This window comes from Phragmites australis, chromosome 18, assembly GCF_958298935.1.
Source record: "Phragmites australis chromosome 18, lpPhrAust1.1, whole genome shotgun sequence".
Taxonomy (NCBI): domain Eukaryota; kingdom Viridiplantae; phylum Streptophyta; class Magnoliopsida; order Poales; family Poaceae; genus Phragmites; species Phragmites australis.
Window position 1 is genome coordinate 27,856,054 of NC_084938.1, and position 18,341 is coordinate 27,874,394.

General features: G+C 46.9%; 3 protein-coding genes across 6 annotated transcripts; 2 read left to right on the forward strand and 1 right to left on the reverse strand.

Annotated features, from left to right (window-relative positions):
- Positions 1-3,285: 3,285 nt before the first annotated feature.
- On the forward strand, positions 3,286-9,849 carry LOC133898249 (uncharacterized). Of its 4 annotated transcripts, XM_062338866.1 has the most exons (17): positions 3,286-3,661; positions 3,761-3,814; positions 3,922-4,155; positions 4,714-4,812; positions 5,084-5,139; positions 5,506-5,617; positions 6,148-6,318; positions 6,427-6,660; positions 6,994-7,206; positions 7,299-7,502; positions 7,576-7,701; positions 7,787-8,077; positions 8,191-8,289; positions 8,370-8,639; positions 8,718-8,833; positions 8,916-8,964; positions 9,632-9,849. In XM_062338866.1, the coding sequence occupies exons 1-16, from the start codon at positions 3,590-3,592 to the stop codon at positions 8,947-8,949; spliced, it is 2,385 nt and encodes a 794-aa protein (XP_062194850.1). In that variant the 5' UTR covers positions 3,286-3,589; the 3' UTR covers positions 8,950-8,964; positions 9,632-9,849. The 4 variants fall into 4 exon arrangements, with proteins under 4 accessions (XP_062194850.1, XP_062194848.1, XP_062194849.1 ...); XM_062338864.1 differs by having other exon boundaries at positions 8,370-8,833; XM_062338865.1 differs by having other exon boundaries at positions 7,823-8,077; positions 8,370-8,833.
- A 151-nt stretch (positions 9,850-10,000) lies between these two features.
- LOC133898252 (putative disease resistance protein At1g50180) lies at positions 10,001-11,716 on the forward strand. Its single transcript, XM_062338870.1, has 2 exons — positions 10,001-10,374; positions 10,537-11,716. Exon 2 carries the CDS (start codon positions 10,577-10,579, stop codon positions 10,967-10,969), a length of 393 nt encoding a protein of 130 aa, XP_062194854.1. The 5' UTR covers positions 10,001-10,374; positions 10,537-10,576; the 3' UTR covers positions 10,970-11,716.
- Positions 11,717-15,476: 3,760 nt separating this feature from the next.
- On the reverse strand, positions 15,477-16,807 carry LOC133898251 (uncharacterized). Its single transcript, XM_062338868.1, has 2 exons — positions 16,438-16,807; positions 15,477-16,346 (listed from the first exon to the last, which is right to left on the reverse strand). Exons 1-2 carry the CDS (start codon positions 16,468-16,470, stop codon positions 15,552-15,554), a joined length of 828 nt encoding a protein of 275 aa, XP_062194852.1. The 5' UTR covers positions 16,471-16,807; the 3' UTR covers positions 15,477-15,551.
- Between the last annotated feature and the right edge of the window lie 1,534 nt (positions 16,808-18,341).

Below are 18,341 nucleotides of genomic sequence, written 5' to 3' on the forward strand. Positions count from 1 at the left end.
GAGCTGCCACCGAGCACCATCCATAGTGCTCGAGCCCCATTCAGCCCTTTCTCAGCCTGAATTGAGTGCGTCTGCCTAATCTTCCTCAACTCCGGCCACCACCCGATTCGATCGCACGTCGAGCAGCCGCTACAACGCTCCTTTCGGCCAAACAAGCAAACGGTGAGCTTCCCCTCACCCTCCCCCTTCTTTTGCGCCCGTTGCTTTTCCTTCGGCCTAACGCCCGCGAGCCTCTCCGTGGTGACCAAGCGCATTAGCCACACGCTGCCGGCCAGGCCACTACCAAGCCCTTGGCCCAAGAACCCCCTGGCAGGCTTCCCCTTCGCGCGCATCAAGCACTATCTCCTTTCTTTGTGGTGGATTCGTTGTTATCCTCTCGACCAGGGGAGATCCCTACAGCAGAATCCCGGCCATCCCTAATCGTGGTTTGTCTCTCAAGCCGAGGAGCCACCAGGACGCACCACCGCTAAGGACGAGCTTCGGAGCAAGGCTTGTACCCTATCACCACTCTGCTCCACTTCATCAAGTCTTCTTCCACTCCGGTCGTCACCTCTCTTTCTCAGTGAACCCCAGTCTACCTCCTTCCTTGCGTAGGCTAGTCGATGGTTGGTTAGGTTGAGCCGTTCGCACTAGACAATGATCGCGTCCACTTCCTCCTTGGTGCAGCTCGACGTGTGCACTAGCGCTGATGGCACCCCCACCACCGACAGCTGCTTCGTTGCCTCCTCCTACGGGATTCGCTTCTTCTTCGCCTCTGCGCTCGCCGCGGCCTTGGGCCTCATGACGAAGACCGAATTCTTGTCAGTCGCAGTCATCTCCTCTGACGTCGCATGGTTGGAACTCGTGCTACTGCAGCACGCCGAGTCGTGCTACGCATCCCACCACGCCAAGAACTGTCGTCGCCGTGGATTGAGGAGGCCGGAGCCCTATTGCCGCCCCACCGAGCCGTGCTGCTATCCCGTCAAGGCCCTGCCGCTCTCCCACCGGGAACGATTAGGGCGGAGCTGCTATCGTCACCCACTGAGGCAGAGGAGAACCAGTCGGAGGCATTGCTGCCGCTGCCCGTGGCGCTGAGGGGAGGATCGGCCAGAGGCCCTGCTGGCTGCCGCCCATGGGAACCGACTGGGAAAGACGGAGAAGACGATGAGATGTTATCTGACATGCGAGTCCCGCATGTGTGAGCCACGTAAGATGAAACCACCATCGTAACCAGCTAAAAAGGTAAATTGCACCGGTTTGAATAGTTGAAGGAGGTAAGATATTTCGTTGTACGGTTTGGTTAGGAAAAATAGACCCAAGCAATAGTTGAATAAGGCAATATGGACTTTTTCCTATAGCAAATCCGAACTCATCTACCAATGGAGGCCTAACCCATAGGGAAAAGTTGAAGGAGGATCGGCCCGGCCCATATTTGCGAGGTAATAGAGGAGGTGCATGCATCTTTCCAGGAAAGACAGGTAGGCAGCAAATGTATGAGCTTTTTTTTTTATTTTTTATATTTTTTCGATTAAAAATTTAAATAAATAGATTTCTCGTGAAAAAATTACAAAACTAGACGCCTACCGCCCTCTCATGGGCGGTTAGGGCGGTAAGCAGTCCCACAGACTCTTACCGCTCTTTCATGGGGCGGGTAGGCTTGCAGCCCTCTGAAGGAGTGGTAAGCTACAATACATGAACAGTAAATGTCGGTGAACAATACTCCAAAGTTCAATTTCCCTTCCTATGCAGCCCATTTTACCGAACAAAACGTCGGTGAACAGTACTCCGAAGTTCAATTTTGCTTCCTATCTTCTCTATTCAAAACTCTGATATTCTGTTGCTACAAAAATTCTAAAACTTTTTATATGTGTTCTATAATTCATGTGCAACCTATTTTTATTGAATTCACCTTATAAGAGGACGGTAGCCGTCTAGTTTTGTAATTTTTTTTCACAAAAAATCTATTTATTTAAATTTTTAATTGAAAAAATATATAAAAAAACTCGCAAATGTATCATGGTAACGAGCCCATGCGGAACAATCTGAAGGAGCAGAAGTATACACCACGGTCCACGGGTTGATGCCTCGATGATGGGGTTCAGATGCAGATGTGTTCATGTTTCGATGTATGCATCGTGATCTCGACTGCAGAAACTTTGGCACAATCTCTCTTTCCATTACAACGTAACAAAACACAGCGTCAATCTATACAGAGATAAAAAATGCAATGTTTTGGCTGCAAAAACTTACTGCAGCATCACAAATCTATCTAGAAATACCTATATACCAAGTTGCGCGTGTTCTGTAGTGTAGGAAAATGTCTCCCAAAAAGCTATGGATCATTGTCCACCACCGGCGTACCTGAGTCCCCTAGCACCAGCATCCATTCTAAGGATTTTAGATTTTGGTTCTGCGTACCCTTTCACTGCAAGAAAGCAAGTCATCAGTCTCTTCTGCACATTCAGTGTTTGCTCTCTGTGTGTTTGTTGGGGCTGACGTTCTAAGTAGCGGTGTTTATGCTCCTATGGGTTTTACTCCTTTTTAATATAATAGGCAACTCTCCTGTTGGTCTCCTTCTATATGGTTGCAACCCTGACAAAGTTCAACAGGCTATGGTCGTGACCGGAGAGAAATTATTTGATGTAACTGTTCGTGTGACGTTGCTGTTGACATGTGAGAGCCACTAATAGTTGACTCATATATCATCGACGATGTTACCCTATACAATTAAGTGAGAGAAATCATGTCTGACGATGGCCCTTGGACGGACCAAGCTCATATGAGACTCACACCAAGCCAATCAACCCAACCTAAAGCCCTCTCACCCATAGCCCTCCTACTAGAGCTAGCCAATTAAGTTGGCATGAGACTTACTATTATAGGTACGACTTAGGTACGACACGGCTTGAGGGCTAAGTGGGCTGACACGACACGCCTAGCTAAGCCGTGTTTGGGTCGACGCCTTAACACGGTGTGTCGGCACAGCCTAGCTCAGCCGCCTCGTACCACTGCGCTGCTTCCCTATCCACCCTGCCTCGGCACTCCAACTGTCCCCACATCGCCATCGCGCCCTGTCATCTGGCATGACTCGCAATGTCGCAATCGTGCCCAGACCGATCCAGAATGACACGGTAGCTTACGAGCCGTGCCGCGCCGTGGGCCGTGCCTCCGGCACTCGGACCAGCACGGCATGACCCGTGTACTTAGCCGAGTCTGACGGACAGTGCTTAACTAGATCGGGCCTATGCCGGGCTGGCCCATCAGCCCAATTGAACAAGACTACCTCCTACAAAACGAGGCACACACGACACATCCGCTCCCTCCCCGGGTCAGTCTCGCCACTCCTCGTCGCCTCCTCCCAAATCCCCAATCGCACGCGCCTCCCGGCAGGAATCCCCCGAATTCCTCGGCTTCCCGATCGCCTCCTCCGCGCGCGTAAACCCAACCCCAGCCGGCTCCACCCCCGTCCCATCGCCGGCTTCGCCCCTGCGCTCGCGCTGCGTCCTCCTCTTGGTTTGAGGCGCGGAGAGCCGAAAACCCTAGCCGCCTCCAGATCCCGATCCCGCGAGGAGGCGGAGGAGGGAGGGCGCCCTCGCGCGCCGCGCCGCAGATGGAGTCCGCGGCGGCTCGCAAGGAGTGGCGCGCCGTCCCCGACGCCCCGCTCCGCTCCAATGGCGCCGAGGTATCCTCCTCGCTTCCCGACACAAAACCCTCCCCCCCCCCTCCCCACGCCACCGTACATTTCCACTACTTACTCACTCTGTTGTTGCGTGGTGTTTAGGATGCCGCGGAGAACGCCAAGCTGGGGCAGTCCGAGGACAGGGCCATCTACGAGGTGCGTGCGTGCTTGCTTGCGCTACACTCAAAATGCGGGCTTTTCTTCAAGCTCTGTGCCAGTTGGTTTCTGCCGTGGGCTGGGGATGACTTTTTTTTTGTGTACAGGAGGGGGCGGGGGGACTTGAGAACTTCTGCTCCATCACGATCGACGGGTGCGGGGGGCTCAGCGAGGACATCCTGCAGCAGCGCTTGCAGAGCGTCGTGCGCCAGAGGGAGGAGCTGCAGCAGGTCGAGGTCGAGCTGCGTGCCCAGGCCCTCGCACACCCGCAAATCATCGAGGTGCAGCAAAGCTTCCAGGCGGCTGCCAAGGAGCATGCTGCAGCTGCGGCGAAGCTCAAGGTTGTATCTTTTTTCCTTTTGCTTTCTTGAGCTAAGTGCTTTTCTGCTGACTAGCTTAAAGAAGCTCATGCTAACTTATTGACTGGTGATGACTTGGTCAGTACTGGCTAGTGGCTGCTAGGGAGGTAGTTCTGCTAGGCTTGATGGGCAGGAAATAATTATTGTATTTGCTGTTTGGATTATAATTATAGTATTGATATGTTTTTTTGTGATACTGGTGGAGTGTGTAGCTTGGTAGGAGTCCTTGTTGTTTGTTAAATTTGTGCAGTGGTTAAGCTGGCCCACCTGCTGTTATATGCTGATGAACAATTTTGAATTTTTGTTGGTGCTCAAAGACAATTACATGATACACTGTTATTGGTTGTTTTTTTTCTTTCTATAATGATAAAATATAGGGTAGCTTTTTAGTGAACGTATCTAGTCTTATGGTTTGATTCTACCTTCATTTTTTTTATTCTTACCTTTGTTCGTTTCAGTTACACATACAATATACTCATACGGTTACTTCGGGTTGTCTTGCCCTTGTCTGAAAAATAATTTGATGTCCGGATTGAACAGGATCAACTGCATGAGCGGGAGCAGTACATTCTTGAGCTAGACATGAAACTCAATGACAAGGATAGGGAATTGAACGCTTTGAAGATTGACCATCAAACGGTTGGTAGTCTTTACTTGTTTTGCACTCTTCACAGTAAAAGGCAGTGTTACCTGGACATGGATAGGGAGTCGGAATCCGACTCGGACTCAGGTATCCAATCTGGCAAAGAAAATTTGGATACGTGAAATACAACTCGGAATCCGACACGGGTGTCAGAATCTGACTCAGATTCGGGGTGTCCGATTCGGCAAATAAATTTGGACACGGGTGTCCAGGTAACACTGGTAAAAGGCGCTGATAATTTCGAACATTTTTTGTTTGTTTTGTCAGGTGTGGGCAAATCAAGATCTTCTTAGAGAACAGACCAAAGAGCTGGCGACTGTCAGGTACTATTGATAACTTCTAGTATCGCTAGGTATGGAATCGGATTTCACATGCCCGGATAGTATCATCATAGAATTGCAAATCTTTAAAATTGAAAGCAACATTCAAAGTTCCGGGCCATATGTGGCATGGAATTGTGAAGTTGCTCTGACGGACTGCTTCTATGGCAAGCCACCTCGCTGGTTCTGTTTCTTTTTGACTCAAATGAATCACTGCATTTCTTAACCTATTCATGCAAAATCCAGACACTGTTCCTTTAGTTATTCATAGTTATTCACAACTGCAACGTAAAGCTACTTTGCTAGCTTGACCAACAGTTCCAGTGCGAAAATTAAATTGTATGCTCGATGTTTTCTTATCTTCTGCAGAAGAGAACGTGACAACTCTGAAGCTGAAAGAGCCCAACATCTTAAACAAATTCATGATCTCCAAGAGCATCTGCGAGAAAAAGAAAACCAATTTATTGCATTAGAGGAACAAGTATTCGCCTCTACCCCTCTCCATTTTCATTCTATTTTATATAGTCTATGTGTTCTCTGGTTATGCTGCCACTACATTAGCATTTTTCTAATACTCAACATTTTATCTGTGATAGAGTAATGTCCTATTTTGCATGATCTCTCCTGAAAAGATGTACGACCTTCCAACTTCCAAATCACTAACATGTTAGTCTCTTTAGAGGGATATACTGCAGTAGTATCCAAATAGGATGTGCTGAGGATACTTTTAACAGCGTCCGAAATTTCAACTTTCTTTTTAACGGCACATATTCTCTAAACTCTTTTTGTTGGTACATTTGCTACCTTGTCTCCAGAGAAATCTTAGGCTATAGTGTTGTTGGTTTAGTTCTTTGTACCGATACCTGAAAAATGAAAATTGTTTAGTTATAGGGAAATTTCTTCTTGAATGCTCGGTGTTGCTGCATACTTTTTGCTCAAATAAAAATGCTTATAAAAGAGCCTAAGCATTCTACATTCAACCACTCGTCAATGGTCATTTTATTTTTTCAGCATAGGGTTGCCCAAGAGAACATTATTTACAAAGATGAGCAGTTGAGGGAGGCCCATGCTTGGGTTGCACGAGTTCAAGAAATGGATGCTTTGCAGTCTCAGTCCCTGCAAGCTGAGTTACGGGAGCGTATGGAGCAATTTAATCAATATTGGATCAGTTCCCAACAACAGGTAATTTTTTTAGCTCAAAAAGTTTTCCACTATTCAAGTATGCTTTGGCTTTTTTGCTATAGCCCCTTTGTTGGACTAGAATTATTCACTTCTTTTGTTTTTCCACAGTATGCTGAAATGCAGCGGGGTTTTTTGCATACAATACAACAACTTCAGCTAGAACTAACTGAGGCAAGAGAACGGTCTGGTGCACAAAAAGATGTTCCACAAGTTTCCCGGGAGGGTTCAGCTGAATCATCATTTGTTCAAAGCATAGGGAACAGTGTGGCTTCAAATGGTAGTGCAACAGCAGATGGCTACCAGTCGTTGAAAAATAATGGAAGTGCGGACGTCTCTGTACAGGTATTGTTGATTTCCAGTAATTTCAGCCAGCAGTTTATATGTCTGTCTATGAGAAAGGTGAAATACGGTCACTGTTGTTTGGCTGACTTAATTGTGGTTCACTGCAAATCTCCTTTTGTCTATGTGTTTTGCATTAGACCGTTAGTGTGTCTTTGCCATACCAGTATTTTTTAGTCCTGTCTGTTTTCATTTATTGTTGTTGCAGTACCTTGTGTTTTTTTTTGCCTTACCTGTTTACTAAACACCTATGTTTTCGGTTATTATTGTCGCGGAACACATGCCTTTCTTGTTAGAAAGTATACTTACAAGCTGTGCAACTCTTGTTGCTTTCAGGGGAATAGCGCCTCTGCTGTACCTTTTCCATCTTCTCTATTGGGAATAGGTGGTTATGTTCCGTCTGCGCATATTGCTGGGATGCAATCTTATATGATGCATCCTCAAGGTATTCCTCAACCTTTAACATCGCCCAACTCTGGTGTTCCTCAATTTGGCAGTTTTCAGTTGCAGTCTGCTATTCAACCGAACCTACACTGGCCCAGTCAGCAGGTAATTACATTCTTGAGGCGCTTTGCATATCCTAACGTATTTCACTCGTAGTGTACCTATTCTAATTTGAGAATGAATTTGTTCTCATTTAGGAAGCACAGAATGTCCCACAAACACAAGATGAAACAAACTATCAGCCATCCCAATCAGATCAGACTGCATTACAACCAGGTGCTATTAATGATGATGAGCTGTCCTCTAAGCCAAGTCAGGTTAGCCATCCGGATCATCTTAAAGCCCATGGGAAACAACAGAGTCCCACAAGTGCACTTGCTGAATCAACTCCTGAACTTACGGTTAGTCTGTTTGCTTCTTGTTTGCTTTTTCTGCAATTTAGCCCGTTAACCTATTTTTTAATTACCATTGCAGATTATGGAATCCAATATAGCCGAACATGTAGAGCAGCAAAAAACCTTCAAAGAACAGGATTCACCTTCAAATGTGAACAACTGTACTGGAATGGCTGAACATCAAGAGCAAAAGACTGAATCAAAGGTTTTTATTTTACTATTTGTTTCTTTTATAGTTTTTCATTCTACGCGTGAGCATCTCACATCGAGTATGCTCTATGTAAAACTAGGATGAAAGAGTTGCATCTGACAAGCAACCTGATCAGGTGCCTAGGCAGCAGCATACATCTTCAAACTTTGCTGTGTCAACTACCCAGGTACACTTAAAAAATGGTGCAGCAGAGCTCAATCCTAGTGTTGTAAATCAGGTTGACACAGTGAAATCAGCTGGGGTTGGTTTTGGTTCGTCCATACCTCGTATACCAAAGGAGCCTGCTCTTCTAGATGAGAGATCTCTTCTGGCTTGCATTGTACGTGCAGTTCCTGCTGGACCTGAGGGTGGAATCAGGATTAGTACAACTGTGAGTTATTTCTCATCCTCATTAAGTTTCTAGGTCGACATGTGTGAGTTATACATTTTGTTTGTCTTGCTGCTGTTGAAATATTTTCTGATTCATGTGCAATTTTTTCTCAGTTGCCAAATAGGCTCGGGAAAATGTTGGCTCCTCTTCACTGGCACGACTATAAAAAGCAATATGGGAAGTTAGATGATTTTGTGGCTAGTCATCCAGAGGTTTGCTTTCTTGAATTCTTGTAGCAATCTAGACAAACTGTAGATAGTTTTTTTTACTGATATGTTAGTTGCTTCTGCAGCTCTTTGTGATTGAGGGAGACTTCATTCACCTTCGTGAAGGAGCACAACAGATCATTTCTGCTACTACAGCTGCTGCAAAGATTGCTGCTGCTACGGCATCTTCTGCCCCTTACTCATCGTTATTGCCTTCTGTTGCTGTTACTCCTGTGGCACAAAACACTCGGCAAAAGAGAGGGCCTGTAGTTGATTCCAGATCGTCAAATACGATTCGCTCTGGAAATGGTTCTGTCACAACCAACTTCACAGATCCATTTAACATCATCCAAGGGGTTAGTGATGTAACAATTTCAGGCAAAGTAAAACACATCCAAGATAATGGTTTCTCAGATGAAATTCGAACTGGGCAGTCATCTATGCACACAGCTGCTGCAAATGGAGTAAGAGATGAACGAGCTGGTCCACCTGCACATGACAAAGGTGTTGGTAATATCAGACATGGTTATGGAGGAAAGCAACAAGGGAGGTACGGTCTATCTCTGACGTGATGTCAAGGTTATACATGGCTTTCAAATGCTGATGGGTTGTAAATTTCTTTCATATTCCAGATCTACAGGGGTGGCATACATTTCCAGAAGATGAAGTGACTTTTACTGGGTATGTGAAATATATTCTGTTGATGGTTACCTAGACCCTTTTGTGAATGATTTCTGAATTTATTCTCTGCATTTTCATGTTCACTGACCTGTAAGTTTTTGGTCCAAACCTTTTTAGCCTCTAGTGTTGCTATCGTTGGTCTTTTATTTAAATGGTCTTAGCTCATCGAAGGCTTATAATTTGCTAAATGTAGTATGATACTACCCCCATTTTCAAATAATTGACACCGGTACTGTAGCAACTAGTAACTTTGACCAATAATAATTTTTAAAAAATATTTAAGCAAGTAAAATGAAAATAATATAGTTAGATTTGTCATAAAAAATAGTTTAAGTATGTTGTATACTTAGAATGATTTACGTGTGTATTTGTGAAAAATTGACGGTCAAATATTGATGCTTAAAGTCAATGGTGACAGTTATTTGAAAACAGAGGTAGTACTAGAGTATTACATAGTCATATTAGGAAAAATGGTTCTATAGCAATTTTTAACATTTTCCTGTGCACTTTTGCAAGACCAAATGGTCTCACTTTTGTCGCTTGCTGTATCATATTATCAATTATTGCATCAGAATTATGTTCATAGCTGCTAAAAGAGATGCAATACTAGTTTTAATCGATTAGGAACTCTGCATTAAGCTGAAATACTTCACTGTTTTGATTGTAGATCCAATTGGTTTAAGGGTGGTGAACTGGTTGGAAATTGTGTAAGTGGCGATGTTTTGGCTTAAAACAGTCGGTGTTGAAGATGACCTGAATTAATTATTCTAGATTTATTTTTGCACCATTGCTCTTCAGTGTGCCTGTATGGAGGCATTGTTTTGGCTAATTGTACCGAAATTCTAGCCCAAAAATCAGAAAAAGGCCGAGGAAGTTTTGCAACTATGTAACCTCTTTGTGCTTGTATTGTGGTGCTCTTGAATGATGTGATAGCGTCATATAGAACTGCGGCACGGTGATCAATCCAAATTTAGCGCTTGATATAAAATTATAAATAGTGGTCTCACATGGACTGCTTCAAACGACAAATAATGCTCCTATTGGATCATTATATTACATAATGTTGGCCTTCTGGAATGTCAATATATCACAAGGACTGAGCTGATGCTGCTGGACTATTGCTGCCTCAGTAGAAAGGTTACAAGCATCAAGTTCCAAAAATTGACCGTCATTCGCACTGGGTTTGGGTGCCACTCATATCCTGCATTCCCCACAACTTATGTCTGGAAAACTTCATGAGATTCAGACTATTTTCAGTTTTGCTGTTTCCATTTACGTCCTGCTGTCTCATCAGGTTGCATTCCCTCTTCTTCTTTTGTTTACCACGTCCTCTTTCCTCTCACGCAGAAATGCCTGACATTGAGACGAAGAAATTATCTGTTTGATCGATGGTTTTTTATTGGCACCCAGGTCAGTCAACTTGTGCCCGTAGCTCACTTGCCTTAGTCCAGCTCGAATTGATGGTTGACGGCCAAAAATACCAGCTTGATTTTTTGCTGCTCGCAAGTTTCTCCTTTCTTTCCATCAGCTATTGCTTCTCTTGCGTATAGTTAAGTTAAGCAGATACTTTAGGTGGGAAGGAAGCGCCAGAAAGGCCTGCGAGCAACGTAACATGGCTGAGTCGCTGCTTCTCCCCGTGGCCGGCAAGGCCGCCGCCGTGCTCGTGCAGAGCGTCACCCGCATGTGGGGCGTCGACGACGACCGCCGCAAGCTGGAGCACCAGCTGGTGTACGTGCAGTGCTTGCTGGCCGACGCCGAGGTGAAGAGCAAGACAAACCACGCCGTCGGGACGTGGACGAAGGAGCTCAAGGCCGTCGCCTACCAGGCCGACGACGTCCTCGATGACTTCCAGTACGAGGCGCTGCGTCGTGAGCCCCTGAGCGGCCGGTCCATGGCATGGCAAGCAAGGTACCGAGCAGCTTCACCTCAAAGAATCGACTTGTGTTCCGTCATAAGGCGAGTAGGGACCTCAAGGACGTTCTCGACAAGATCGACGAGCTGGTGATCGAGATGAGCAAGTTTGGTGATCCATTCAGCACTGGACGATTCTACAGAAACACTTTGAGTTGAAGATGTGGCACTTTGCGTCAGAAAACTTCGAACCTATTGCTCTTGTGAGATCTGTAATTGAGTTGGCTACAAATAGCGGATGTGACCTGCCTGACACCATTGAGCTGTTGCGCGGGCGACTGCAGGAAGCTATTGGCCGGAAAAGGTTCCTACTCATTCTCGACGATGTGTGGAACGAAGAGCAACACAAGTGGAAGGACAATCTGAAGCCGCTAGGGAAAATCACTGATAAAAGATATATATCACATGCAAGTGTCATGGCATGAGTTGGACGAAATCAGAGGATTACTGAAAGGCAGATCATCTCAACGTACTTTATTAACCCGATTAGAACACAGGCATCTTAAGGAGTTAAAACTGATGTCATTAAGATCATTGTGTTGTGAAAATCTCTCTATTATCCATAACCAGCTTATAAGTACAACACATTGTGGCTTCCGACTCGCAAACGGCTACCGAAGAGCATCAGATGTGGTTTCTATTCCCTCTTCATTCTTGGGAGCTGGTGTTTATGGAAGGAGACAAACCAACGAATCTTTAAACGTTCGGCAATGTTACCGGGCGACCTGAGCAGAAGGATCATGGATGAAGGGCGCTACTGGATGATGGCCGAAAATCGGCGGTTGGTGGAGCTCCTCCATGCTTAGTTTGCGTTCCCCGTTTGCAATAGGTCGTTTTTTATTTCTAGCCATGTAAGTGTTACTCGTTTTTTATTGGTCCGGGTGTCGTGTCTGTTTGTTTCGAGTTTCTTCCATCTTAATGAAAAAACGTGTTCAGGCGCGTTCTCGAAAAAAGTACAACGCATTTGCGGTATCTTGATCTTTCTCGGACAAAAAATTGTTAGCTTGCCAAATTCAGTATGTATGTTGTACAACTTACAGTCTTCAAGGCTCAATGGATGCTCTAGGCTACGATATCTACCGGAAGGTACGGCAACTATGAGGAAGCTCAGCCATATTTATCTTTTGGAATGTGATAATTTGGAACGGATGCCCCCCAAACTTGGTCTACCGTATAACCTTCGCACACTGACAACATTTATTACCGAGTGCCCAAGATGTAAGGATCTACCAATAGTATGGTTGTCATCCTCTCTTGACCCCCTCCGTCTCCCTCCTCCCCCCGTACGCCAGCCCTCCTCCGCCAGTCCTCCTCGCCGGCCCACTCTCGGAGCCCGGCATCCTGCTCCCCGCCGTCCCCTCGCCCGCCCCACCTTGCCACCTCCTACCCCGTTTCCCCCTACGCGTCTCCCTTTCGCCCTGCTGCGGCTTCTGCAGTGGGACGTACTAAGGAGCAGCGTTGGCACCAGGACACCCCCTCCTCTGCCTCCCCGGATGACCGTTCCCCTTTTCCCCACTTGCTAGGCACTGTCGCCAACCGCGAGGATGGCAACTTTCCCCCCTGTCCAAGGGGAGGGACGTCATCCTCGTTGCCTCCTCTGCTATCCCGAGCGACCCAGGCTCTGCTGCCGCTTTTGGCAATGTTGTTCATGGTGATCCTCCACTGCCGGCCCCGTTGGCCCTGGACCCTTCCTGAGTGCCCCTCGTTGACGATCCTGGCACGGGTTGGACGCTGGTCTCGAGTCGGCGTTGCGGGAGGAAGGCGCGGCTACGACCAGCTCGTAACCCGGCCTATATTCGGAGCAACTTCTTCGTTGCCCTGGATGGGTGGTGTCTAACACTACCGGAGACAGCTTCTTTGCCGAGTGCCTCAGGCACTCGGCAAAGGACGATATACACTCGGCAAAGGGCGCTCTGTAAACAGTTTGTCGGCAAAGACCCCTTTGTCGAGTGCACTTTATCGGGCACTCGGCAAAGGCTTTGCCGAGTGCTAATCTGACACTCGGCAAAGGTCTCCGCTTTGCCGAGCGCCAGTGAATCAAACACTCGGCAAAGGTGGCATCTGTGCCGAGTGCCACCGGGAGGACACTCGGCAAACATGCCATCTTTGCCGAGTGCCTGGACCGTGGCTCTCGGCAAATCTGTGATGTTTGCCGACTGCAATGGCGTTTGCACTCGGCAAAGTGACTGAAAACAGCCTTTTTTATTTGTTTTTTACATCCCATCCAAACAAACAGAAGATATATATATATATATAACAAACATCACCAACATCACATATATATCATCAACAACACATATATATCACCAACACCACATATATATCACAAACGTCACATGTCTCACAATATATCACAAATAAGTTCACAAGTAATCCAAGTGCTCCATCATCTACAACCATAATTGCAAATAGAAGTACCATTAACAACCACAAGTATCATCACCAAGATGGTCAATGAAACTGATTTGGTGAAGGATTCGCTGAAGCATGAGGATCGTTCGATGCCGCCGATTGATTCTGCACAAAGGAGAAGAGATTGCATGTGTGAGACAAGATAAATATATACCATACATGAATAAAACTTTCATACTCCACTAGGTTTGACCGTAAGCATGAACATACAAACTAAAACATTTATACTCACAGGAGTAGAATAGTGAGGAGGTAGAGGTGGAGCGAATAGCGAAGGTGGCGGAGCTACACCCGTAGCGGCGCCAATACTTTGCATGTACTGAAGAATCTCCACCATCCTCCGCTGCTCGGCCTCCCGCTCGGCCTCCACCCTCTCCATCGTCGCCTGCATTTGCTCCCGTATCCTCCTCTCTTGTTCCAGCTGGGCCTACAATATATTCACCCTAATGTTACAATAATGCAAAGGAAAGGTATGAAAAAACCAATGAACGACGAATAAACCAGGAATAACCTCGAGTGCCTCCACCCGGTGGTGTGAAGTGTCCTTCCGAGGTCGTATGGCCGGGCTCGTGCTCGTGCTGCTTGCTCGAATCTGGGAGAGACTGGGAGTAGCGGCCGAGTCGATTGCGCCGTCGCCAATCCAGTATCGCCCATGCTTCTTGCCTCCTCCCACCCTCATGACGACTTCTCCATCAAGGTCCTCGGTGCTCGGATCGTACTCTGGCCCATGGACCTCCCTTGCCATCGATGTGTACTCACTAAGGCGGTTGTGGATGGTCGTATTGCTGTACGCCTCGGGCCCGTCCTCCGGGTTGTAGTCGACGTCGGACGTCGCCTTGCCCTTGTGGGCCATAGCAAATGCCTTGAAGATGGAGCAAGGCTGGCCACCATGTGACGCCGACTGCGAGAAAAACAGCAAGATGATTAGAAATCATGCAGAATTGAGCGTTAGAATAAATAAATGAATTCGCGTACCCATGTTTGTGCGTATCCGCTGAGGTTGCGGCTGCCTTGATGGTGTGCTACACCTGGCATCATCAAACGCCGCTCCCGGCACAAGTTGTGCGTCTCCTCCCACTCGCGTGAGCACCACTTGTCCACCATCTGTTCCCAGCACTGGGGATGCGCGGCGCACCAATAAGGAATCATCTACAGGCCATCCAGTACATGACATATCAGAAGATGAAATTAAGCCTACTTAATCTCAAAAGGAATCAGTATTAATGTTCTGTATTTACCTGCGGGTACTGGTCCCGGGTCAGCGTCATGGTTCTTGCGTCCCATTTGGTGACCTTCGTTCCAACGACGGTCCCGTGGTAAGTTACGACGGCCTGGATGCGCGCCTCGTAATGCATGTCCACGACGAGTTTTTTGCAGCATTTGGTAGCCACCGCATCCGCCCTGGCCTCATATCCGTCCTGGCATCTAAAGAAATCCTGCATACAAACACGATGTATCCATTCATTATTTCAAGAATGTCCAATAAATACGATGTATTGAGCAATGTAGTGCGAGGAAGACTTACCCACAGCTCTTGCTTCACCCGCTCCGCCTTGTTGTTGAATACCCTGCGGGCCCGATCTGCAGCATCGGGGCGGCGGCGTAGTGGTCAAACGAGTAGGCCGGCCCCGTCACTCCGGCGTACTCAACCAGGCCAGGGAAGTGCTCCTTGCACAGAAGACCGAGGATGTCATTGACTTGGCGTGTGTGAGCACCTCCACTCGCCACAATCGTCCAGTTCCTGCCCAAGTGATTAAGAAAAATTATTAATTTCTATTTTGATTTTCAACATATCATATAAAGTAGTGATAACATCTAAAGTTACTTACTTTTCCCCCTCGGGTCGAATCAGCGGGCGTCTCTCACGAGGTATCGGTCCCTGAGGGAGGCTCGCGGGACCTCGCAAGTAGACGCTCGACGAACTAGAGGAAGCGGAACCCCCTGCTGTCGCCTCCTCCTCGTCGTCCTCCTGCGCCTCCTCGGCGTCCTCTTGGGGCACCTGCTCCTCCTCCTCCTCCTCACGCGACGGGGCGGCAAGCGACGACTCCCTCCTGCGGCTGCTCCTCCTCCTACTCTGCCCCGGTGCAGCGGTCATTGCCCTTCGGTACAAGGACGTTAGCTTCCTCATCCCACCGCCCACCATCTTTGTTCAATCACCTGCAATTAAAAAGAGTAAACCAATAAGCACAGATAAACAAGAAGTACTTAGAAAGAGATGCAAAATAAACAAAACGTAATTACAAAATAACATAGTATTACATGTATTAGAAATAATCTTCATGATCGGGATTAGCTGGATCATAAGTCTCATCATCACTATCAATCATGTCGAAATAATCAACACTATCCGAATGAGCAATGTTGCCATTGTCATTGTCTAAATGTAATCGCTCAAGCATTTGTAAGTCCTTCACATTTTGCACCTCATCTCCAACGTCCTCTTCAATAACCGTTTCATTGTCTACTTCCATTCCGATCGCTTCGGTTAAGTCTATCTCAAACCTCCCTTCTAGTCCCTCTTCTTGAAAGAACTCTCCGTCATATGTGTTTGGGTCTAAGTTGTAATCTTCATCGTTTGGGACAGGCACTTTACCGTGTGGCGATACCCTGTGCACAATATCCCAACCCTTAAGATGCCTTATGGTTTGACACGCATATGGGAGATAATAAACTTGCGTGGCCTGTTGGGCCACAATATAGACATCGTCTCCTGGTAAGACGGAATCCTGTCGAATTTCGACTAGCCCAAGATTACAATATGTCCGTCTCGTTACTTCAGGATCAAACCAATGGCATTTAAATATGACGGGATTAAAAGGTTTGGAACCATGAAACTTGAGTTCGTATATTTCTTCAATTCTTCCATAATACTCGACCTCATCAACGCCGGGCGTAAAAACTCCGGAACTTGTGGTTCTTCGATTGGGCCGACTCTGCTCGTAGCTTGTTGTGCGAAAGCGATATCCATTCACGTCATAACCAGAAAATGACCTGACCCTATAGGCAAAGCCATCGGCAACCTGTCTCAACTCGGCACACATAGACGCATCCCTCTGGCCCTGCAAGCTCAAGCAGGATACATCGTTATATTATTCGCACGTACGAGTAACTTGGAATGTCAAACTACGTACGAGCTAAATTGGACGGTACCTTCCGTTTGAACCAAGAAATGAAATCGGGCATTCCATTTCCCGCACCCTGTCTAAGAAGGGTATCTACCTGCTGCGGGGTAGGATCCCTTGATTGACGCCAGAATTCATGAAGAAATTCCCTGTACCAACGAGAAACAAGGGGGTTAGATGCAGAATAGTGACGGCGTATTTAACAAGTTCGTTGAGAACTTACTGCATGTACGGCGCCACTTCGTCAAGGTTGGTCAACACGTATAGCATGATATGGCGCCACTCTTCATGATTCAAGGTCTTGGGGGTCGATGCACTTGCGCTTCCGAGTTGGCCTCGGAAAAGGCTGAGGTTCGATTCATTTTCGCCAGCATTGTAACGAGGGGGTGGATTATGCACGCTAGGGAGGTTGTTACCATAGTATGTTGTTGTGAAGTTCGCCACCTCCTCCAGAATGTATGCCTCTGCAATGGAAGCCTCGATTTTGCATTTATTTCTACATTTCTTTCGAAGAACCTTTAGACATCTCTCGATTGGATAGCACCAACGGCCCTGCACGGGCCCCCCCATTCGTGCCTCGTACGGGAGATGCAAAATCAAATGCTGCATCGGATTGAAGAAGCCGGGTGGAAAGATCTTCTCCAACTTACAGAGCAACACAGGTGCCATTCTTTCCAAGTCAGCAATCACGGTCCGAGATAACTCCTTGGCACAAAGCTGGCGAAAGAAATAGCTCAACTCTGCCAGCACTAGCCAGACATGCTCAGGGACATAGCCTCGAACCATCGCCGGAAGAAGCCGCTCAATCCATATGTGGTAGTCATGACTCTTCATCCCTAAGACTCGCATAGTAGATAAGTTCACTCCCCTCCTCAGATTAGCTGCATACCCATCAGGGAACATTAACGTCTGGATCCATTCTAGTACTTCCCTCCTTTGGGGCTTGCTCAAGACAAAATCGGCCTTAGGCCTTCTCCATGTCTTGCCGCGACTAGGAGGCTTCATATGTTGGTTTGGTCTATCGCATATCGTTGCCAGATCCACTCTAGCCTTAACGTTGTCCTTTGACTTGTCAGGAATGTCCATGATTGTTGCCCAAAGTGCCTCGGCAACATTCTTTTCAGTGTGCATTACATCAATGTTGTGTGGAAGGAGAAGGTCATCAAAATAGGGGAGCCGAGTCAAGCCCGACTTATGAGTCCACATATGTTGCTCACCATATCCCACAAAACCACCTTTTGGATTGACCACGAGACCATCTATCTGTTCACGAACCGTGTACATCCACTCACGATCCTCCATTCATTGGTGACCTGACCCTGACTTGCGCGGCCCGTGTACATCCACTCACGGTCCTCCATCCTCTAACATATATAGCGGCGAGTAATATAAACATCAATTGCATCTACACGACGTTCCTACTATCTAATAGGTGAGGATAGGTCCTAATCCCACGCGAGGATCCGTAGATGAGGTTAGTTTCCATGCTCTACTCCTATTCGAGACAGAATTTCGACAGCACCTCCCCGCTGTTCTCCAAATACACGTCCTGCTAGGGAGAGTGTGTATCCGGAGAACAACAGGGAGATGATGCCGAAACTCTGTCTCGGATCGGAGTAGACCATGGAAACTAACCCCACCTACGCATCCGCGGGCTGTAAACTTCTTCGGATATTCTTCGGTTTGCAAGCATCGTACGTGACAACTTGCGCAAAACCTTCTCAAATTTTTATCACAGCCTCCACATATGATATCATGACATCTTGACAAGTTTCATGATTTTCGGACTTCGTTTGCTTTTTATACAATTTAAAAATAACTCGACCGCAAGTTCGTGGTCATGTTTCTTTAACAAGATGTTCGAAATTGGTGGTCTGTTCCTGGATACGGCCTCACATTATACTAAATAACATGAATATCATTTTTCCATTC